This window comes from Salvelinus fontinalis, chromosome 11 (genome assembly GCF_029448725.1).
Source record: "Salvelinus fontinalis isolate EN_2023a chromosome 11, ASM2944872v1, whole genome shotgun sequence".
Lineage (NCBI taxonomy): Eukaryota > Metazoa > Chordata > Actinopteri > Salmoniformes > Salmonidae > Salvelinus > Salvelinus fontinalis.
The window spans coordinates 36,271,005-36,295,452 of record NC_074675.1 but is presented as its reverse complement, the minus strand read 5'-3'; the positions used below and the strand labels follow the sequence as shown (position 1 = coordinate 36,295,452).

Here is a 24,448-nt window from a genome sequence, read left to right as displayed (position 1 = left end):
GGTACACGCTAGTAGCATTTCAATCAGTTACGTCACTTGCTCTGAGACTTAAGTAGGGTTTCCCCTTGCTCTGCAAGGGCCGCGGCTTTTGTGGAGCGATGGGTAACGACCGTGCTTCGTGGGCAACCGTTGTTGTGTGCAGAGGGTCCCTGGTTCGCGCCCGTGTCGGGGCGAGGGGACGGTTTAAAGTTATACTGTTACATTGATGCTGTTGACCCGGATCACTGGTTGCTGTGGAAAAAGGAGGAGGTTGAAAGGGGGGTGAGTGTAACGGATGTGAAATGGCTAGCTAGTTAGCGGGTACGCGCTAGTAGCATTTCAATCACTTACGTCACTTGCTCTGAGACTTAAGTAGTGTTGCCCCTTGCTTTGCAAGGGCCGTGGCTTTTGTGGAGCGATGGGTAACGACGCTTCGTGGGTGTCAGTTGCTGAGGTGTGCAGAAGGTCCCTGGTTCGCGCCCGTGTCGGGGCGAGGGGACGGTATAAAGTTATACTGTTACATGTACATGAATGTATAGTTAAAGTGACTATGCACATATGATAAACTGAGAGTAGCAGCAGTGTAAAAGAGGGGGTTGGTGGGACACAATGCAAATAGTCCAGGTAGCCATTTGATTACCTGTTCAGGAGTCTTATGGCTTGGGGGTTAAAACTGTTGAGAAGCATTTTTGTCCTAGACTTGGCACTCCAGTACCACTTGCCATGCGGTAGTAGAGAGAACCCTCTATGACTGGGGTGGCTGGGGTCTTTGACAATTTTTAGGGCCTTCCTCTGACACCGCCTGGTGTAGAGGTCCTGAAGCCCCAGTGATGTACTGGGCTGTACGCACTACCCTCTGTAAATGCCTTGCGGTCAGAGGCTGAGCAATTGCCATACCAGGCAGTGATGCAACCAGTCAGGATGCTCTAGATGTTGGAGCTGTAGAACCTTTTGAGGATCTCAGGACCCATGCCAAATATTTTTAGATTCCTGAGTGGGAATAGGCTTTGTCGTGCCATCTTCACAACTGTCTTGGTGTGTTTGGACCATTCTAGTTTTGTTGATGTGGACACCAAGGAACTTGAAGCGCTCAACCTGCTCCACTACAGTCCTGTCGATGAGAATGGGGGCGTGCTCGGTCCTCCTTTTCCTCTAGTCCACAATCATCTCCTTAGTCTTGGTTATGTTGAGGGATAGGTTGTTATTCTGGCACCACCCGGCCAGGTCTCTGACCTCCTCCCTATAGGCTGTCTCGTCGTTGTCGGTGATCAGGCCTACCACTATTGTGGCGTCTGCAAACTTAATGATGGTGTTGGAGTCGTGCCTGGCCATGCAGTCGTGGGTGAGCAGGGAGCACAGAAGGGTACTGAGCACGCACCCCTAGGGAGCTCCAGTGTTGAGGATCAACATGGCAGATGTGTTGCTACCTACCCTCACCACCTGGGGGTGACCCGGCAGGAAGTCTGGGATCCAGTTGCAGAGGGAGGTGTTTAGTCCCAGGATCCTTAGCTTAGTGATGAGCTTTGAGGGTACTATGGTGTTGAACGCTGAGCTGTAGTCAATGAATAGCATTCTCACATAAGTGTTACTTTTGTCCAGGTGGGAAAGGGCAGTGTGGAGTGCAATAGAGATTGCATCATCTGTGGATCTGTTTGGGCGGTATGCAAATTGGAGTGTGTCTAGGGTTTCTGGGATAATGGTGTTGATGTGAGCCATTACCAGCCTTTCAAAGCACTTCATGGCCACGGACGTGAGTGCTACGGGTCTGTAGTCATTTAGGCAGGTTGCCTTCGTGTTCTTGGGCACAGGGACTATGGTGGTCTGCTTGAAACATGTTGGTATTACAGACTCAATCAGGGACATGTTGAAAATGTCCGTGAAGACACCTGCCAGTTGGTCAGTACATGCCCGGAGCACACATCCTGGTAATCCATCTGGCCCCACAGCCTTGTGTATGTTGACCTGTTTAAAGGTCTTACTCACGTTGGCTACGGAGAGTGGGATCACACAGTCGTCCGGAACAGCTGATGCTCTCATGCATGCCTCAGTGTTGCTTGCCTCGAAGCAAGCATAGAAGTGATTCAACTCGTCTGGTAGGCTCGTGTCACTGGACAGCTTGCGTCTGTGCTTCCCTTTGTAATCTGTAATAGTTTGCAGGCCCTGCCACATAAGACGAGCTTCGGAGCCGGTGTAGTATGACTCAATCTTAGCCCTGTATTGACGCTTTACCTGTTTGATGGTTCGTTGCAGGGCATAGCTGGATTTCTTGTAAGCTTCCTGGTTAGAGTCCCGCACCTTGAAAGCGGCAGCTCTACCCTTTAGCTCAGTGTGAATGTTGCCTGTAATCCATGGCTTCTGGTTGGGGTATGTACGTACAGTCACTGTGGGACGACGTCCTCGATGCACTTATTGATAAAGCCAGTGACTGATGTGGTGTACTCCTCAATGCCATCGGAAGAATCAAGAAACATGTTCCAGTCTGTGATAGTAAAACAGTCCTGTAGTTTAGCATCTGCTTCATCTGACCACTTTTTTATAGACCGAGTCACTGGTGCTTCCTGCTTTAATTTTTGCTTGTAAGCGGGAATCAGGAGGATAGAGTTGTGGTCGGATTTACCAAATGGAGGGCGAGGGAGAGCTTTGTACGCGTCTCTGTGTGTGGAGTACAGGGGATCTAGAATGTTTTCCCTCTGGTTGCACATTTAAAATGTTGATAGACATTTGGTAGAACTGATTTAAGTTTCCCTGCATTAAAGTCTTAGGCCACTAGGAGCGCCGCCTCTGGTTGAGTGGTTTCCTGTTGGCTTATTTCCTTATACAGCCGACTGAGTGCTGTCTTAGTGCCAGCATCAGTCTGGTGGTAAATAAACAGCCACGAAAAGTATAGCTGAAAACTCTCCAGGCAAGTAGTGTGGCCTACAATTCATCACAATATACTCTACTTCAGGCGAGCAAAATCTAGAGACTTCCTTAGATTTCTTGCACCCGCTGTTGTTTACATATATGAACAGATTCCCCCCGTCTTACCGGAGTGTGCTGTTCTATCTTGCCGGTGCAGCGTATATCCCGCTAGCTGAATATCCATGTCGACATTCAGTCACGATTCCGTGAAACATAGGATATTACAGTTTTTGATGTCCCGTTGGTAGGATATTCATGATCGTTCCTCGTCTAATTCATTGTCCAATGATTGCACTTTGGCGAGTAGTATTGACGGTAACGGCAGCTTTCCCACTCGCCTTCTCCGGGTCCTGACGAGGCATCCGTCTCTTTGTCCTCTGTACCTGCGTGTCTTCCTCTTGCAAATAACGGGGATGTCGGCCCTGTCGGGTGTTTGGAGAATGTCCTTTGCGGCCTCCTTGTTGTAGAAAAAATCTTAGTCTAATCCGAGGTGAGGGATCGCTGTCCTGTTATCCAGAAGCTCTTTTTTGCCTTAAACGTCTTATGTCTGCAATCCCGGTAACGGGATATGACATCAGCCAGTGAAAGTGCAGGGCGCCAAATTCAAAACAACAGAAATCTCATAATTAAAATTCCTCAGACATACATGTGTCTTATACCATTTTAAAGGTAATCTTGTAAATCCCACCAAGTGTCCGATTTCAAATATGCTTTTCAGCGAACGCACCACAAACGATTGTTAGGTCACCACCAAGCCACAGAATAAGCACAGCCATTTTTCCAGCCAAAGATAGCAGTCACAAAAAGCACAAATAGAGATAAAATGAATCACTAACCTTTGATCTTCATCAGATGACACTCATAGGACTTCATGTTACACAATACATGTGTGTTTTGTTTGATAAAGTTCATATTTATATAAAAAAATCTGAGTTTACATTGGCGTGTTACGTTCACTAGTTCCAAAAGCATCCAGTGATAGTGCATAGCCACATATATTCAACAGAAATACTCATCATAAATGTAGATGATAATACGAGTTATTCACATGGAATTATAGATATACCTCTCCTTAATGCAACCGCTGTGTCAGATTTCAAAAAAACTTTACGGAAAAAGCAAACCATGCAATAATCTGAGACGGCGCTCAGAACTAGTCAAATTAGCCGCCATGTTGGAGTCAACAGAAACCAGAAAATGCATGATAATTATTCCCTTTGATGATCTTCATCAGAATGCACTCCCAGGAATCCCAGGTCCACAATAAATGCTTGATTTGTTCGATAATGTCCGTTATTTATGTCCAATTAGCTACTTTGGTTAGCGCGTTTGGTAAACAATTCCAAAGTCACAAAGCGCGTTCACTAAAACGTGACAATGTCCAAAAGTTCCGTAACAGTCAGTAGAAACATGTCAAACGATGTATTGAATCAATCTTTAGAATGTTGTTAACATAAATCTTGAATAACGTTCTAACCGGAGAATTACATTGACTTCAGATGAGCGACGGAACGGAGCTCCCTCTTATGTGAACGCGCATGGTCAAAGAATGGTCACCTCATGGCAGTGGTGACTAATTCTCCTCTCATCCGGCCCCCCTTCACAGTAGAGTTATCAGACAAAGTTCTACAGACTGTTGACATCTAGTGGAAGCCGTAGGAAGTGAAAACTCATCCATATCTCGCTGGGCTTTCAATGGGAGCTTGTTTGAAAATCCACCAGCCTCAGAATTTCCACTTCCTGTTTGGATTTTATCTCAGGTTTTTGCCTGCCATATGAGTTCTGTTATACTCACAGACATAATTCAAACAGTTTTAGAAACTTCAGAGTGTTTTCTATCCAATACTAATAATAATATGCATATATTAGCAACTATGACTGAGGAGCAGGCCGTTTACTCTGGGCACCTCTGTGCACCTTTCATCCAAGCTACTCAATACTGCCCCTGCAGCCATAAGAAGTTAAGATACGGTTGCAGAAACATTATGTACAATATATGTATGTACAAAACAAATAACACGAAAAAAAACTAATAATAGCACAATTGGTTGGGCGCCTGTAAAACTCCTGCCATTTCTTCCGGTGCCATTTTCAGTTTTTTACTCAGTACTTTGTTGAAGCACCTTTGGCAGTGATTACAGCCAAAGGTATTTTTGGGTATGACGCTACAAGCTTCGCACACCTATTTGGGGAATTTCTCTCATTCGCTGCAGGGCGAAGGTTCTCAATATCTGTCAGGTTGGATGGAGAGTGTTGCTGCACAGCTATTTTCAGCACTCTCCAGAGATGTTCGATCAGGTTCAAGTCCGTGCTTTGGCTGGGCCACTCAAGGACATTGAGACTTGTCCCGAAGCAACTCTTGTGTTGTCTTAGCTGTGTGCTTAGGGTCATTGGGGCGGCAGGTAGCCTAGTGGTTAGAGTGTTGGGCCAGTAACCAAAAGGTTGCGAGATCGAATCCCCGAGCTGACAAGGTAAAAATCTGTCGTTCTGCCCCTGAACAAGGCAGTTAACCCACTGTTCCATGCCATCATTGTAAGTAAGAATTTGTTCTTAACTGACTTGCCTAGTTAAATAAAGGTTTTTAAATATATATATATATATATATGTATATGTATATGTATATGTATATGTATATGTATATGTATATATATGTATATGTATGTATGTATGTATGTATGTATATATATATGTTTTGTCCTGTTGCAAGGTGAACCTTCGCCCTAGTATGAGGTCCTGAGCGATCTGGAGCAGGTTTTCATCAAGGATCTCGGTACTTTGCTCCTTTAATTTTTCCCTCGATCCTGACTAGTCTCCCAGTCCCTGCCGCTGAAAAACATCCCCACAGCATGATGATGCAACCACCTTAGCGATGGTGCCAGGTTTCCTCCAGACATGACGCTTGGCATTCAGGCCAAATTGTTCAATCTTGGTTTCATCAGACCAGAGAATCTTGTTTATCATGGTCAGAGTCCTTTAGGTGCCTTTTGGCAAACTCCAACCGGGCTGTCATATGCCTTTTACTGAGGAGTGGCTTCCGTCTGGGCACTCTACAATAAAGGTCTGATTGGTGTAGTGCTACATAGGTAGTTGTCCTTCTGGAAGGTTCTCCCATCTCCACAGAGGAACTCTGGAGCTCTGTAATAGTGGCCATCGGGTGCTTGTTCACTTCTCTGCAAAGGCCCTGATTGCTCAGTTTGGCCGAGCGACCAGCTCTAGGAAGAGTCTTGGTGGTTCCAAACATTTAAGAATGATGGAGGCCACTGTGTTTTTGGGGACCTTCAATGCTGCAGAAATGTTTTGGTACCCTTCCCCAGATCTGTGCGTCAAAACAATCCTGTCTCGAAGCTCTACGGACAATTCCTTCGATCTCATGACATGCACTGTCAACTGTGGTACCTTATATACACAGGTGTGTGCCTTTCCAAATCAATTTCGAGTCTCCTAACAAAGGGGGTGAATACTTATGTAAATAAGGTATTTCTGTTTTTTATTTTTAATAAATTAGAAAGAAATTCTAACAACTTTTTTCACTTTGTCATTATGGGTATTCTGTGTAGATTGATTACTTTTCTTTTTTTTTAAATCAATTTTAGAATGTGGCTGTCATGTAACAAAATGTGGAAAAAGTCAAGGGGTCTGAATAATTTCTGAATGCACTGTATATAAGGTCCCAAAGTTGACAGTGCATGTCAGAGCAAAAACCAAGCCACAAAGTCGAAGGAAATGTCCATAGAGCTCCAAGACAGGATTGTGTCGTGGTACAGATCTGGGGAAGGGTACCTAAAAAGTACAGAGTAAAGGGTCTGAATACTTATGTAAATGTGATATGTCAGTTCTTATTGCACATTTATAAAACCTGTTTTTGCTTTGTCATTATGGGGTATTGTGTGTAGATTGAGGGGGGAAAAATTAGAATCAATTTTAGAATAAGGCTGTAACGTAACAAAATGTGGAAAAAGTCAAGGGGTCTGAATAATTTCTGAATGCACTGATATTTCACTGGTTTAGATGGTACAATGAATCTCTACACTATGCTTTGTTTTGTCACATTAACTGAAAAAAAACAGGCAAACTTACAATTTCAGCAACTAGAAAATTGTGCCGCGATATCTGCATAGTGCATCTTTAAATGGAAATTTCAAAAATGTTCAACTTCATATTCAGCATCTCCAGCACCACACCAACATATGTGAAAATGGTGTGTTTCTAATTTTTTGTGGGGGAAAAAGATAGCAATGCTTCCAATGACGACATCAGTTTGCATCATGTGATTTTAACAAATTATGAGTAGGCATTGCCTACAAATTGGTTGATGTCGTAGTTCCAGCTGTTTATTCAATCAGAGCATGTGCTAGCACCAGCAGAGCGAGCCTCCCTCTTGTGCAAGGGAAGTGAGTTTGGAGAAACTGAAAGTATGCATCTTAGAAATAGTTTTCACATACAAACTTCATATGTCCGAACTCAGAATCAAAAAGGCTTTCCAAAAATAACATGGTCGCTGTAATAGAACATTTATCAAAGTCCCATCATGTAGCCTTATTTCAGATCTGTCCATGTAAACAGGATTATAAGGGAAATTGTTCTTCTTGCAAAGCATGTAAACATTTAATCAAACTATTATATTAGTCTGAGTACATGTAAACATACCCATTGACTGTCGGGCGCAGTTTGCATGAGATTGCTATGACATGATGTGGTTGGCTGATATTTTAAACACAGATCCAGATCTGGCATGCGTCTCCAATGTAGTCAGCCTGGAACGGGACCTGTGACCGCGGGGCTCCAGACTAACATGTTTCTCCAGACTAACATGTTTCTCCAGACTAACATGTTTTCCAGACTAACATGTTAACTTTTGCAGTTGGGGGCTCCAGCCCATGATTTGCCAACACCAAAACATTTTGCGGCGTCACGCAATAGAAAAAATAAGTCATCAACTTAGTAATTCACAGTGCTTTATTAAAGGGTGTAATAGAGTATTGAGCTGGGATTCAATAAATCAGTTTTAATTTAACATGTCCATGCGGTAATGCATTATTCAAGATATTTTGATGTGCAACATAATCCAGTGATTGTCATTAGTTTTGGGGCATTTTACTGTTAAAATCTGGCATTTTCCCCCGTTCAATAGATTAATTTACCTTAATCTTTATGTGCAATAATATCATAGGCAAATCTATTTGGGGCTAATTCACCTCCTGTGTAAGTGGAAAATCAAAACACCCCACTGCTGATGCCATGTATTAATCGAACAGGAAATTCAGTGTCCTAAAAAAACTTTGCAGTTGTAGCCTACTACCCAATGAGTCCTATGCATATGCAATGGCCAATGCGCACTCTGTATCTCAAAGCTATATCTAAATTGTAAAATAGTTGCCAAAGAGCTAAATATTGAGAGTTGAGAAATCAAAATTAAACCGACCAGTGACAACAGTTGCTTCCAAATCTGTACAGCGCAGGTCAGACTTTCATTACAGGAATCATAAGGATAGTTTTAGCCTCCTAAAAAAGTGAACATTTTATTTGTCGTATTGGTGCGAGCTGCACATTCTACATAGCCACCTGACCATGTAGTATGTGGCTCGCACCGATACGATCAATTACAATTTTACTCACACAGCCAAGTCAAATGGTCGCAAAATGCGACTAAACGATCGCAGTCTGGAGCCTTGGACTGCCAGGAGTTTTTCCTGACCATGTGACTGACTGACTGTAACTCATACACACTTCTCTCTCTCACAGCTGGATGACCCTCTGGCTGCTTTCCCCATCTTTAAAAAGTATGACAGAAACGGGTAAGAGATTCTCCTCCTGTGCCTCTCCAATGTGTGTGGCTGGCTGGTTGATTAATATCTGCTCTGTCTGGTTGACTGGTTTATTGTGTTAGATTTATAGCTAACTACTCATGTCCTGTCTCTCTCGCCTGTAGGTTGAATCTCCAGATAGAGTGTAAGAGAGTGTCCACCCTCAACCCTATCTCTGTGGAGTGGGCCTATGAACTAACCAGGACCAACATGCAAACACTGTAAGGAGGGAGGGTTGAGGGGGAGAGAGAAGGGGAGGTGAGGGAGAGTGCAGGGATGAAATAAGGGAGAGGAGAGCGCAGGGATGGCAAATTGGAGTGAGTGTGTGTGTGTTAAGGATGTTAAAGGTTAAGTGCTAGTCTATAGATTAATTTGCATAATTTAGTGGAATTAAATTGCTGTCATAAAACCGTGTCGGCAGTCGACCACAAATTATTATTTTGACAAATAGTAATGTACAGGAAAGTAGCTGGTAGCTCAGCGATATGACATAGATGCAGAAAGTAAACAGAATAGTTGGTCAATTTCTGCAACAACTAACACGGAACCCAAACCGGCTGCGCGCGTGCGCCATCGTGCATACATTTATTTTGAAGCAAAATTGACAGAAATTTGCTGCCCTAGTGTGTATGTGAGTGTGTTTAACATTTCCCTCTTGTAGGGATCAATAAAGTATTCTGCTTCTTCTGGGCTGCAGGTACGAGCAGAGTGAGTGGGGATGGAAGGAGAGAGAAAAGCGGGATGAGATGAATGATGAGAGGGCGTGGTATCTCCTGGCCCGAGACACAGACTCCTCCCCCGTGGCCTTCTCTCACTTCCGATTCGACGTCGAGTGCGGGGAGGAGGTGCTATACTGGTAAGGGTTATCATGGAGGGGATTCGATTAATGTCCCTGGTAAGCATTGATTGCATTAGTTTTGGAACCGTGAGCCAGGTGACCTGTTTTAGCCAACGGGAAGTCTTCTCCAAACAAAAGTGATGTAGGTTAAGGAGGTGGAGTAATGAGTGGGGTTCTGTGTTTTCACATGCAAACGTGATTGCTTTTGATAAAAACACTTTATCGGCCTTCACAATGAAAAATTTGTTCGAAACTTCTAACATATATTTAATGGAAAAGAGATGTATGTTTCTGAACGATGTGTCATGCTGCCTTGCTAACATGACCGAGCGCAAATTATTGTTCGATTTGAGAAGGGAGCGCCTCCCTTACTGCTTTTGCCTGTTCATGTCACGTGCCATACCACGGTGCACTGCGGTTCAGCTTAACCAAACTCCCTCAATGTCACCTTTTATGGAAAATGGAACTGATAGGGTGAATCTTAATTCATCGTGTCGTCCCTCCTCGTATACTTCTCCAAATCCATATGTAAAGATCCTAGGGTAGGGACCTCAGATCTTCTGCGCCAATGTGCTTTGAGAATGTGAGGAATCAAGGAAATACAGTTGAGTGGCACTACTATTGAAAGGGATTGTTGTCGAATGGTATTGTCATTTAGTGTTCTTCTGGATGTTGATGTGTTATTTTTTTGTAGTTATGAGGTCCAGTTGGAGAGCAGAGTAAGGAGGAAAGGACTGGGCAAGTTCCTCATCCAGATACTACAGCTCATTGCCAACAGGTACATATTATATATTAATATACACTGAGTGTACAAAACATGAACACTTTCTTAATATTGAGTTGCACCCCCCCCTTTTCCCTCAAAAGAGTCTCAATTAGTTGGAGCATGGACTCTACAAGGTGTCAAGCATTCCACTGTGATGCTGGCCCATGTTGACTCCAATGTCTCCCACAGTGGTCAATTTGGCTGGATATCATTTGGATGGTGTACCATTCTTGATACACATGACAAACTGTACAGCATGAAAAACCCAGCAGCGTTGCAGTTCTTGACAAAAACTGGTGGGCCTGGCACCTACTACCATAACCTGTTCAAAGGCACTTCAATCTTTTGGCTTTTCCATTCACCTTCTGAATGGCACACATACACAATCCATGTCTCAATAGTCTCAAGGCTTAAAAAATATTTTTTTTACCTGTGTCCTCTCCTTCATCTACACTGATTTGTAGTGGATTTAACAAGTGACATCAATAAGGGATCATAGCTTTCACCTAGATTCACCAAGTCAGTCTGTCATGGAAAGAGCAGGTGTCCTTAATGTTTTTTACACTGTGTATAATATAGTGTTATAGTAATAGATTTACGTATAGTAGTATAATATAGTGTGTATAATGAAGAAAAATATAAACGCAACTTGCAACAATTTCAAAGATTTGACTGAGTTACAGTTCATATAAGGAAATCAGTCAATTGAAATACATTCAATAGACCCTAATCTATGGATTTCACATGACTTGGAATACAGATATGCATCTGGTCACAGATACCTTAAAAAAAAGTGGGGCCGTGGATTAGAAAACCAGTCAGTATCTGGTGTGACCACCATTTGGAATCATGTAGTGCGACATCTCCTTTGCATAGTTGATCAGGCCGTTGATTGTGCCCTGTGGAATATTGTCCCACTCCTTTGCTATGGCTGTGCGATGTTGCTGGATATTGGCAGGAACTGGAACACGCTGTTGTACACGTCGATCCAGAGCATGTCTGGTGAGTATGCAGGCCATGGAAGAACTGGGACATTTTCAGCTTCCAGGAATTGTGTACAGATACTTGCGACATGGGGCCATGCATTATCATGCTGAAACATGAGGTGATGATGGCGTATTAATGGCACAACATGGACCTCAGGATCTCGTCACAGTATCTCTGCATTCACATTTCCATTGATAAAATGCAATTGTGTTCGTTGTCCGTAGCTTATGCCTGCCCATACCATTATCCCACCGTGGGGCACTCTTTTCACAACATTGACATCAGCAAATAGGTCGCCCAAACGACGCCATGCACGTGGTCTGCGGTTCTCAGGCTGGTTGGACCTACTGCCAAATTCTTTAAAAAGACAATGACAAATGAACATTCAATTCTCTGGCAGCAGCTCTGGTGGATATTCCTGCAGTCAGCATGCCAATTGCACGCTCCCTCAAAACTTGAGACATCTGTGGCATTGTGCACATTTTAGAGTGGCCTTTTATTGTCCCCAGCACAAGGTGCACTGGTGTAATGATCATGCTGTTTAATCAGGTTCTTGATATGCCACACCTGTCAGCTTGATGGATTATCTTGGCAATGGAGAAGTGCTCACTAGCAGGGATGTAATCAAATGTGTGCACAAAACTTGAGAGAAATAAGCTTTTTGTGCGTATGGAACATTTCTGGGATCTTTTATTTCAACTCATGAAACATGGGACCAACACTTTACATGTTGTGTATATATTTTTGTTCAGTGCAGTTCCTCATCTAAGTAGTACAGCTCATTGCCAACAGGTTGGTACTGAACCATAGATGGAATTTCTATGCACTGAATGTCTATGATAACCACGCCATAGGAACACTAGAAGGCTCATAAGCTACTCCGGAATGCAAAAACACTGGAGAGAAAAGAGCAGTAACAACTAGTGTTGTCACAATACCAGAATTTTGACTTCAATACCGATACCAGGTTTAGTATCACAATACTCAGTACCATCATGATACTCTACCAAAACGATACCATGGCAAAAACATAAGGCATATTAGCCAAAGTCACTTGATTCAGACAGATAAACTCAGCTACTGCTCTGTTAAATTGTTGGGCATCTTTTGAGTTCAATATCATTACAATTGCATTATTTTTTATTTTTTTTTACATACGTTGTTCAGACAGCCATGTATGTATTAATTAATCAGTCATACAAAAAATGTAACTTTCTTTTACCAATCTAACTACATAATGGTAATCATCTCTATTGATAACCTGGGTAAATGTAGATTAAGCCTATCCACAATACAGGTGAATGCATATTCAATAAGTGTGTGCATGCATTGTTTTGGCTGATTTCATGGGGCTACAGATGACTAACAATCTTTTTCCCTTCCATTTGTGACTTATTTTATTGTACTGATCAACAACATTTGCATAGAAGTAGCTTCTTTTATAAAAATGTGTGCAATCACTTTAACCAGTAATGACATCATTCAAGAGGCAGTCAGTTCGCTGAGGCAATAGATCATCTTTGGGAGAGACTTGAGCGAGAGGGAGACCAAATAAACTTTTTTGGTGGCAATCAGCTTTGAAATCAGCATATTTTGCATTATGGTTTTCATTTCACAAACTAAGTACTAGGGTATCGAATTGATGTTAGCTTAAGCTGTCAGTTAGCAAGGAAAGCTAATGGTATTTTCTTCCAGTGTAAGGTGTTCTAGCCTGTATGGACATTGTTTTGCGAACAGTAATTCATTTCAAAATTTCTGCATGCCATGTCACATTATTCAAATGTGTTAACTTCTGTGCGTCATGAGTGGAAAGCTAAAACGATGCAGGCTGGAAATGAGTAAGTGGAGCAGGCACGGTGCACGCTATAATAAGAGGTCGGCTGCGCTAATAGACAGGCTTGATCCGTGAGACACATTTGACAGAAGTCCCGAAAGTAACAAATTCTTGTACCAAACCGTTTTTCATGTATCAAAACGGTACCGAAGTTTTGGTATACCGTGTAACACTAATAACAACAAGCTATCTGAAATATTCTACCACCAAGTCCTATAGAAACTGAAACTATTTCAATCTCTTTCTGTGTCTCTCTGGTCTCTTTCTCCCACTCTCTATCTTTTCCCTTTCGTTCTTTTTCTCTCCCACCTCTCTCACCCCAGCACACAGATGAAGAAGGTAATGTTAACAGTATTCAAACACAACCACGGGGCGTACCAGTTCTTCAGGGAAGCCTTACAGTGAGTCTCCATAGCTGTTCAACAGCTTCTTAGCATGTACAAACACATTATTATGATTATGTTCTTTAGAAATAACTGTTGGCACAATACTGTAATCAATCCACTCCTTCCTCCATCTCTCTTGCCTCTTTTGCTTTCTGTGCATCTTGTCTTTCTCTCTCCCCCCTACCCTCTCAATATCTCCCTCCTCCTCCCTCACCCCCTCCCAGGTTTGAGATCGATGACACCTCCCCTAGTATGTCTGGTTGCTGCGGTGACGACTGCACCTATGAGATCCTGTCGCGGCGGACCAAACACGCGGAGGCCTCGGGTCACAGCCATGGGGGAGGGGGGCACTGTGGGGGCTGCTGCCACTGAGGGACATGATTACTTCCAGTTCCTGTTTCACCACGTCCTGATCACATGCTCTAAAACCTCCCACTTTCCTAATCATCTTTACCTTTCCCTCCAACGCCCAATCGTTCACCCCCCTTTAAGCCCCAAAACTGACAGACCCCCGACCCCCTCTTTTCTGTCCTGTATCGCACCTTCCCTCGCCCCTCCATATTCCACCTCTTTCTCTTCCATTCTATTGTGCCCCGTCTGTCCACCCCTCCTTCTCTTCAACAGCTTTCTTAACAGTCCTAAGGCTCCAACTCAGTAATCGTAACGTGCGTACTATTATGGATAGAGCAGTGTATTGGCCAAGCATTCTGAATGGTAGACTAGGGTGGATGTTGGGACAAGAGCCGTACAAATGTATTTCTTAGTTTGATGAGGTATTCTGTAGATACTTTGCACCCCCTCGCTCTTTTTCTCCCTCGCTCTCTCATCACAGAAATACACAGAGCCTCTGATCAGTTTCAGTTTATTTTCTACAGTTTTCAAAATGCAATTGGATGTCAGGAAGACCCACTGTTGCCATGTTAAGACCCCTGGCTCCTCCCTAACAACCCCTTCAGTAGTTTGCATGGCAACCAAGTCACAAAAATGTTTGTTTTTCTAGATGATCTTTTCAATAGATTTCACCACCCAGATGATTTAGGTCCTGAAATGGCACCGTATTCCCTTTACATATATAGGGGATACGGTGCCATTTGGGACGCACACTGTGTTGCTGCTGGCATTGTGGGCCTTGTTGCCATCTCTGTTTACATACAGAAACCTTCAGGATATTGTAGTGACCTGGGTTGCCAGATTGGGAGGTTTCCATAGAAGTCTATGTGATTGACCCTGTAACTGTTAGTGTCGATCTCAAATTGCACCCCAATCCCTTTATAGTGTAATACTTTCGACCAGGACTCTTAGAAACCCTTCAGTAGTTTGCATGGCATGTCACAAAAACAGTGTGCAGTAGAAAGTAGTGCACTATAAAGGAAATAGGGTGCCATTTGGGATGTAGTGAATGGAAAGAAACTCAACAGATTGGCATCTCACCCAGGCTTAAAAAAGTAAGACATTTCACTTGTGCATTGTATATACAGTGCATTCGGAAAGTATTCAGACCCCTTGACTTTTTCCCAATAAATTAGGTTACAGCCTTATTCTAAAATTGATTTTTTTTTAAATACACTATCCCATAATGACAAAGCAAAAAAAAATCTATTTTTGCTAATGTATTTTTTAAAAAAAAACTGAAAAGACATTTACATAAGTGTTCAGACCTTTACTCAGTACTTTGTTGAAGCACCTTTGGCAGCGAATACAGTGTCGAGTCGTCTTTAGTATAATGCTACAAGCTTGGCACACCTGTATTTGGGGAGTTTCTCCCATTCTTCTCTGCAGATCCTTCCTTTCAATATATGTCAGGTTGGATAGGGAGCGTCGCTGCACAGCTATTTTCAGGTCTCTAGAGATGTTCTATCTGGTTCAAGTCCGGGCTCTGGCTGGGCCTCTTAAGAACATTCAGAGACCTGTCCCGAAGCCACTATTGTGTTGTCTTGGCTGTGTGCTTAGAGTTCTTGCTGACCTTCAATGCTGCAGACAATCCTGTCTCGGAGCTCCAAAGACAATTCCTTCGACCTCATGGCTTGGATTTTGCTCTGACATGCACTGTCAACTGTGGGACCTTATATAGACAGGTGTGTGCCTTTCCAAATCATGTCCAAATCATCAATTGATTTTCCCACAGGTTGACTCCAAGTTGTAGAAACATCTCAAGGATGATCAATGGAAACAGGATGCACCTGAGCTCAATTTCACGTCTCATAGCAAAGGATCTGAATTTTTATGTAAATAAGGTATCATTTTTTTTATATACATTTGCAAACATTTCTAAAAACCTGTTATCGCTTTATCATTATGGGGTACTGTGTGTAGATTGATGAGGGAACATTTTTATTTCATACATTTTAGACTAAGGCTGTAACGTTAGAAAATGTGGAGAAAGTCAAGGGGTCTGACTACTTTCCGAATGCACTAAAGATGAGCTGTTTTATGTACGATCTCTCAATTTCCCCCCTCTACTTTCCAACCCAATAATATCCTATATCTGTCTCAGGTTTAAATCCCAACTGACACTCCTCGTTTTTCTTTGCAAGCATGTTACGGTCCAATAGTTTATGGTAAGAAGACAAATCACCCCTAATCACAGATTTCCTTAACCCTTAAACAATATGGGCCTGTTTTCCAGAGACAGATTAGCCTAAAACTAGTCCAGAAATAAAACAACTATATTAATTGCGATTACACATTGAGTTTTTTTGTCTGGTAAACAGGCCCATGGTGGGTAAAAATGGAGACCTGTGTATATAGGTAGCCTCTAACTGGATTGGTGGCTTGGTTGGGTTTGTGTTGTAGGGAGTGGTGGGGAACAGTTTTGTTTAAATTTAAAATAGTTTCGTTTAGGGAAGAAACGTTACATTTTTGTTTTGTTTTTATCCATTTCGGACACATTATTTTATTAAGACCTGTTGGATATCCTCACCTCGTCTTCATGTTCAACTAGTTTTTAAAAATGTGTTTCTGTCAATCCCTCTACCCTTGTCTCAGCCTCTTTTTCTCTTTCTCTGTGTATATAATCTGTTAAATTCATTGGATTTGTTTTTTATTTGCCTTTTTACAGGTAAAACATTTGTTTTCGGTTTAAAAATGACATTTAAACTCAATGTTTGATAATGAGTGGTCCTGTCTTGTGATTGATTGAATATTAACTGACAAAGATGAAAGGGAAAAAACTAGACTGTCATTTCTGCCTTGTCAGTATTTTATTTGTATGATACAAATAAAGGAAACTTGTTTGACTTCTATCCAGTTGTCTGTATTTTAAATATAGGTATGTACAGTCGTGCCCAAAAGTTTTGAGAATGACACAAATATTAATTTTCACAAAGTCTGCTGCCTCAGTGTCTTTAGATATTTTTATCAGATGTTACTATGGAATACTGAAGTATAATTACAAGCATTTCATAAGTGTCAAAGGCTTTAATTGACAATTACATGAAGTTGATGTAAAGAGTCAATATTTGCAGTGTTGACCCTTTTCAAGACCTCTGCAATCTGCCCTGGCATTGACTGATGGCAGCCCATTCTTGCATAATCAATGCTTGGAGTTTGTCAGAATTTGTGGGTTTTTGTTTGTCCATCTGACTCTTGAGAATTGACCACAAGTTCTCAATGGGATTAAGGTCTGGGGAGGTTCCAGGCCATGGACCCAAAATATCGATGTTTTGTTCCCCGAGCCACTTATCACTTTTGCCTTATGACAAGGTGCTCCATCATGCTGGAAAAGGCATTGCTCGTCACCAAGCTGTTCCTGGATGGTTGGGAGAAGTTGCTCTCGGAGGATTTGTTGGTACCATTCTTTATTCATGGCTGTGTTCTTAGGCAAAATTGTGAGTGAGCCCACCCCCTTGGATGAGAAGCAACCCCACAGATGAATGGTCTCAGGATGCTTTACTGTTGGCATGACACAGGACTGATGGTAGCGCTCACCTTGTCTTCTCCGGACAAGCTTTTTTTCCGGATGCCCCAAACAATTGGAAAGGGGATTCATCAGAGAAAATGACTTTACCCCAGTCCTCAGCAGTCCAATCCCTGTACCTTTTGCAGAATATCAGTCTGTCCCTGATGTTTTTTCTGGAGAGAAGTGGCTTCTTTGCTGCCCTTCTTGACACCAGGCCATCCTCCAAAAGTCTTCGCCTCACTGTGCGTGCAGATGCACTCACACCTGCCTGCTGCCATTCCTGCGCAAGCTCTGTACTGGTGGTGCCCCGATCCGGCAGCTGAATCAACTTTAGGAGACGGTCCTGGCGCTTGCTGGACTTTCTTGGGCACCCTGAAGGCTTCTTCACAATAATTGAACCGCTCTCCTTGAAGTTCTTGATGATCCGATAAATGGTTGATTTAGGTGCAATCTTACTGGCAGCAATATCCTTGCCTGTGAAGCCCTTTTTGTGCAAAGCAATGATGATGGCACGTGTTTCCTTGCAGGTAACCATGTTTGACAGAGGAAGAACAATGATTCCAAGCACCACCCTCCTTTTGAAGCTTCCAGTCTGTTATTCGAACTCAATCAGCATGACAGAGTGATCTCCAGCCTTGTCCTCGTCAACTCTCACACCTGTGTTAATGAGAGAATCACTGACATGATGTGACTTGGCTGACTTTTGTGACAGGGCTGAAATGCAGTGGAAATGTTTTGGGGGGATTCGGTTCATTTGCATGGCAAAGACGGACTTTGCAATTAATTGCAATTAATCTGATCACTCTTTATAACATTCTGGAGTATATGCAAATTGCCATCATACAAACTGAGGCAGCAGACTTTGAACATTTATATTTGTGTCATTCTCAAAACTTTTGGCCACGACTGTACGTCCCAAATGGCACCCTGTTCCCTATATAATGCCCTACCTTTGACCAGAGCATTTTGGGCCCTAGCCAAAAGTAGTGTGTTTGGGACGTTTTGTCAGTCATAGAACACTTTTGTCAGTCACAGATTAATTTGAATTTCTTACGCAGTTCTCTGAAATGCAAAGTGGAGCCTGAACTTCATTCTTTACTTTACACAGCCGGTTGAATAGGACATTAAGCATCCCACAGGAAGGTGTGATTACTTCCTGGAAACGGTGACAGTGGAGCATGTAATGATACAGTGTGTGCAGTATGAAAGGGAAAGAGACAGATTAAGTATGAGGGAGAAGGTGATACAGGAATTGACTTTAAAGAGAATACTGAGTATAAGACCATAATTTGATGGAGGCAAATGTTTTATATATTTTAAGAGAAACTGGGCTGACAGGTTGGATTTACAATTTCTATCAGTCTACCTGATTTATTGTTTATACCTGTCTCTGGTCAATATAATGTATAATCTGTGGGATCTCTGGTAAAGCATCTTCTGTGGGGTTTATCGCTGTTGGCATCCAACGTTTTGGTGCATTACTGGCCCACACTCCAGTACAGTAGGTGGCGGTAATGCACCATAACATTGGATGCCAACCGCCGATAAACCCCACACAAAAAGATGCTTTACCAGAGATCCCACAGATTATACATTATATTAACGAGATACTCAATTGGCCGCTCTAACAATGAAAATAAATGTTTTAAAAAATGGAAGGCAGTCAGGAGGAGGCAAGATCAGGTGGGACCATTCAAGCCAATGAGAATAGGAGATAGGAGTGTGATAACAGGCACAACTCCAATATAGTGTTTTTTCTCAGAGTTGCGTGGATGTCACGTGTCCTACTTATCAGTAGCTACATTCATAACAACCTAAGCATTACGAAACTTCTTTCCGATCAAATAAGCCACACGTACCAAATAAGTCATATTTTTGGTTAACCAAATTCAACATGCATTGATCTCCATACAAAAACTTCTGGCTTGGTGAGCAAAACATTTTTTTTTAACGCCACCTGCTGGAGAACACAGATTTTGGTCCCTGTTACCATTTTGCCTCTTCCTCTTTGGAGATACTTTAGAGGAGATAGTCACAGTCGGTAGCGGCCAAACATGTACAGCCGTAACGGACATTTTGGTGACCTTATTTGACCTATTCTACTACTTTTGAGATACGGTTCGATCCCACCTTGGGGCACAACTTGTTGAGTAATTAAAACACTAAACAATCACAATACAGTAAGTATTGGTCACTTATGTATTATTATTCTAATATGTATTCATTATAGAATTGTGTCAGTTATTAATAATAAATCTTTAAACCGCATTCTTCCTCACCTTCCTCCCCTCCAAGCCATTAGAGCAGTCCGCCAAGCACCGCCAGCATTCAAAAGTGACCAAAACATCAGCCAGGAAGCATAGGAACTGAGAAGTGGTGTGTGGTCACCACCTGCAGAACCATTCCTTTTTTGGGGGTGTCTTACTAATTGCCTATAATTACCACCTTTTGTCTATGCCATTTGCACAACAGCATGTGAAATGTATTGTCAATCACTGTTGCTTCCTAAGTGGACAGTTTGATTTCACAGAAGTGTGATTGACTTGGAGTTACATTGTGTTGTTTAAGTGTTCCCTTTATTTTTTTGAGCAGTGTATATAAAGTGCATACACAAGCAACCAATACATAGACAATAACCCACGAAATCCCTTAAGAATATGGCTGCCTAAATATGGTTCCCAATCAGAGACAATGATAAACAGCTGCCTCTAATTGAGAACCAATCTAGGCAACCATAGACATACAAACACCTAGACACAGAAAAATACCCCATAAACATACAAAACCCCTAGACAAGTCAAAACACATAAATCCCCCATGTCACACCCTGACCTAACCAAAATAATAAAGAAAACAAAGATAACTAAGGCTAGGGCGTGACGTACTTGTTAACCTAGCTTGGTCCCTTCTTTATCTTCAGTAGAGACAAAGCATTTAACAGCACTCTTTTAATGGCAGTTAATTCAAGTTATTAAGCCAGTGTTTTGACTTTGTTTACTTTAAAAACAAAATTATTATGCACTTCTTTGAATTTACAAGGTCTTCAAAATAGTATTAAAAGTAAAGCTACTTTTTTATTTTGTAAGACTGAAGGTTCTCATTGCACTTTTTTGCAGGAAACGCACTCAAGTCGTGCTGCTTGTACTTTTTGGTCTCGTCAATGTGGTGACAAAATATTGTTTAGTCACGGTTCCACCTAAAATCATATCCTCCAGGATTTATGAAAATTGTGGTCCTGCATGTGTATGGCTATAATAACAACCCAAAACATCATCCTACTTAACAAGATGAGAGATCTTATCTCAGAATTAAAAAAGTTATATCCTACAGAGAATATAATTGTTGGGGGTGAGTTTAACATGGCCCCTGATGAGTCAAGGATCTGAGGACCTGAGCCCTAGGATCTTGCCTCAGGACTACCTGGCCTGATGACTCCTGCCTGTCCCCAGGCCACCTGGTCATGCTGCTGCTCCAGTTTCAACTGTTCTGCCTGCGGCTAGGGAACCCTGACCTGTTCACCGAATGTGCTACCTGTCCCAGACCTGCTGTTTTCAACTCTCTAGAGACCGCAGGAGCGGTAGAGTAACTCTTAATGATCGGTTATGAAAAGCCATTTACTCCTGAGGTGCTGACTTGCTGCACATTCGACAACTACTGTGATTATTATTATTTGACCATGCTGGTCATTTATGAACATTTGAACATCTTGGCCATGTTCTGTTATAATCTCCACCTGGCACAGCCAGAAGAGCCTGGTTCCTCTCTAGGTTTCTTCCTAGGTTTTGGCCTTTCTAGGGAGTTTTTCCTAGCCACTGTGCCTCTACACCTGCATTGCTTGCTGTTTGGGGTTTTAGGCTGGGTTTCTGTACAGCACTTTGAGATATCAGCTGATGTAAGAAGGGCTATGTAAATAAATGTGATTTTGATTATTATTATTTTTGACCTGTTCTGCAATGAGCCAGCAGAGCATGATACCCTGTTGGCATAATTGATCTCTTTCAGGCAGAGTACACCTGGCATACCCCTTTTTATCCACTGTATTAAAAAAGTGTGAAAGAGGGAAAGTGTGTGGTGTTCCTTTCACCTCTATAGTAGCATCCAGCTTAAGCCAGGCCCAGCTCTAGCTACACTTGTTAAATAAAAAGCAATGCCTCATTGTCTCATTCTGAAAATTAACCACATTCTGTAGAGGGAAAACATTAGTTCACAGATAGTAGTTTGTTCGTTAGCTAACTATAATTAGTTAACATTTCACACAGATTGCCAGGGTCCAGTAAGCATCTAATGCGTTATAACTTGGATTCGTAGCGAATTGGTTAGATTACTAACGTTAGCTCATCTGACGTTGTAACGTTAGCTGTCTGAATTTATTAGCCAGACAATTTTCACCCCATAAACTCAATTATTTAATCAATTAAGTTGGCTAATGCTCATCATTTCTCTGGCTAGCTAACAGATAATTCGAACCAGCTAGCAAGATACTTAACAATGCTAACAATACTCGGTCCACCACACTTTTTTTTTTGTGATGCAACTTAAAACAACACACTTCACTGCACCTACTGCACCTCCGGTGATTGTGATAATAATAATAAAAACACAATAGAATGAACTTGCCTGTGCAATGTAGCAAGGCATTTCTGTGAGCTGGTTAGCGTTTTTCGTCATGAATCTTATTTTGGAGGCAGCTCTGCAGAGTATTCACTAGCTGGCACAGCCACAAAGTCAAAAAATCTGATTTTAATTTGGACTTTGCAGCTGGCCTATCTAATGGCAAATTGCTCAGTTATGCCTCCAGGACAAGACTCATGACAATAAATGTCAACCTGCTTTCTGGGAAAGACCTACTCTGAAGAGAAACGCTCTCCTCCTCCTGCCCCTCTCCTCTCTCCCTCCCTTCCAATCTCCTCCCTCTTCCTCTCCTCCCCCTTTCCTCTCTCCCTTCCCCTCTCTCCCTCCCCAGCGGTCAAATTCCAAGGAGCTTGGACAGGAATCTCTGACTCAGACAAAAAATAACTGAACAGTTTGAAACAACCGTTTCTCTCGGGCTGCTTCCCAAATGGCACTTTATTCACCAAAGGGCTCTGGTCAAAGTATTACACTACATAGGGAGCCAACTTTAGTTATGACACACACATTTATAGGAACCGTTAGTTCATGCACTCACCAACTTTCACTTTCTCTCTCTTCAAACCACTTTCTCTTTGTCTTCCTTCTTTTTACAATTACTCTGAAAACGGGTTTCTCAACCAGTGGAATTGGTGTGTGTTCGAGAGAGAGTATTAGTATTGATAATAATAGCAATGATTTCTCTAATTTCTCTCTCTCCCACCCACACTATATTTTTCTTTCTCTCTCTTGCTCTCTCTAGGCTCTACAGACCCTGGAGCATTCAGCACTACACAGCTACCTTCGAGCAACACCAACCTCTCTGACCCCTCCGGCCGTGCTCTGTACCCCTTACCACCCCCGGCTGCCCGCTCCTGCCCCTCTCCACGTCATCTATTTCCCCCATGACTACCCCTGGACCCTCTGTGTCCAGGCTCTCCCCCTCTCCACTCTCACCACTGTTGCTTCAGCTACCCATGTCGCCAACCCCTACACTATGCTTCCATTCAGCCACAAGAGCATTAGTGAGGTCAGGCATTGATGTTGGGCGATTAGACCTGGCTCGCAGTCAGCATTCCAATTCATCTCAAAGGTGTTCGATGGGGTTGAGGTCTTGAAGTTCTTCCACGCCGATCTCGAAAAATATTTTTTGTATGGACCTTGCTTTGTGCAAAGGGGCAGTGTCATGCTTAAACAGGAAAGGGCCTTCCCCAAACTGTTGCCACAAAGTTGGAAGCATAGAATGTCATTGTATGCTGTAGTGTTAAGATTTTTCCTTTCACTGGATCTAAGGGCCCAGCCCGAACCATGAAAAACAGCCCCAGACCATCATTACTCCTCCACCAAACTTTACAGAAGGCACTATGCATTCGGTTAGGTAGCGTTCTCCTGGCATCTGCCAAACCCAGATTCGTCCATCGAAGTGCCAGATGGTGAAAGATGATTCATCATGTGATTCATCACTCCAGAGAACATGTTTCCACTGCTCCAGAGTCCAATGGCGGCGAGCGTTACACTACTCCAGCCGATGCTTGGCATTGCACATGGTGATATTAGGCTTGTATGCAGCTGCTCGGCCATGGAAACCCAACGAACAGTTCTTGAGTTGATGTTGCTTCCAGAGGTAGTTTGGAACTCGGTAGTGAGTGTTACAACCGAGGACAATTTTTACGCGCTACTTGCTTCAGCACTCGGCAGTCCTGTTCTGTGAGCTTGTGTGGCCTACCACTTCGCGGCTTAGCCGTTGTTGTTCTTAGACTTTTCCACTTCACAATAACAGCACTTACAGTTGACCAGAGCAGCTTTAGCAGGGCAGCAATTTGACGAACTGGAAAAGTGGCATCCTATGACGGTGCCAAGTTGAAAGTCACTGAGCTCTTCAGTAAGATCATTCTACTGCCAATGTTTGTCTACGGAGGCTGTGTGCTCGATTTCATAAACTTGTCAGCAACGGGTGTGGCTAATTTGAAGAGGCGTCCACATACTTTTGTATATATAGCAGTGGCGGTCAGTGACGTTTAAGATGAGGGAGGACCATTTTTTTTCTCATGAGCATGGCCTTATTTCTATTAAAGCATATTAGATGACTGTCATTCATATTCCATTCAGCCAGTTCAATGTAACAGCAATGGATTTTGACTATTACATGATACTCTAATTTTCCCTCTACCTATCATGAGGTTGTTACAACCTAGCCTATGAATGAAAGTTTACAACGTAGGTGCGCGCAGGTCGAGGGAAAATTGAGGTGACAGATAGTGACACATGGACAGACGGTGACACATTCAATACTGCCTTGCACACTCTTACTTGCATCTAGCTGGTATAGGGTGTAATCATCAGTCCAGGTATGTTTATCCCCGTTTTGTTCCGTTTAAATGTTTTTCAATCATGCGTAAACACAGTTCACTTTCATACCAGCCACCTCAACTTTTCTCTTAGTCGTT

General features: G+C 42.6%; 1 protein-coding gene across 2 annotated transcripts in view; it reads left to right on the top strand.

Annotated features, from left to right (window-relative positions):
• Positions 1-16,737, top strand: part of LOC129865644 (N-alpha-acetyltransferase 40) — a 29,223-nt gene extending 12,486 nt beyond the window's left edge. For both annotated transcript variants that reach the window (XM_055938578.1, XM_055938579.1), the window contains exons 3-8: positions 8,623-8,675; positions 8,810-8,905; positions 9,382-9,540; positions 10,217-10,300; positions 13,433-13,510; positions 13,720-16,737. In XM_055938578.1, coding sequence (XP_055794553.1) covers positions 8,623-8,675; positions 8,810-8,905; positions 9,382-9,540; positions 10,217-10,300; positions 13,433-13,510; positions 13,720-13,867 — 618 coding nt within the window. In that variant the 3' untranslated portion in view covers positions 13,868-16,737. The remainder of the gene's footprint in view (positions 1-8,622; positions 8,676-8,809; positions 8,906-9,381; positions 9,541-10,216; positions 10,301-13,432; positions 13,511-13,719) is intronic.
• Positions 16,738-24,448: the final 7,711 nt, after the last annotated feature.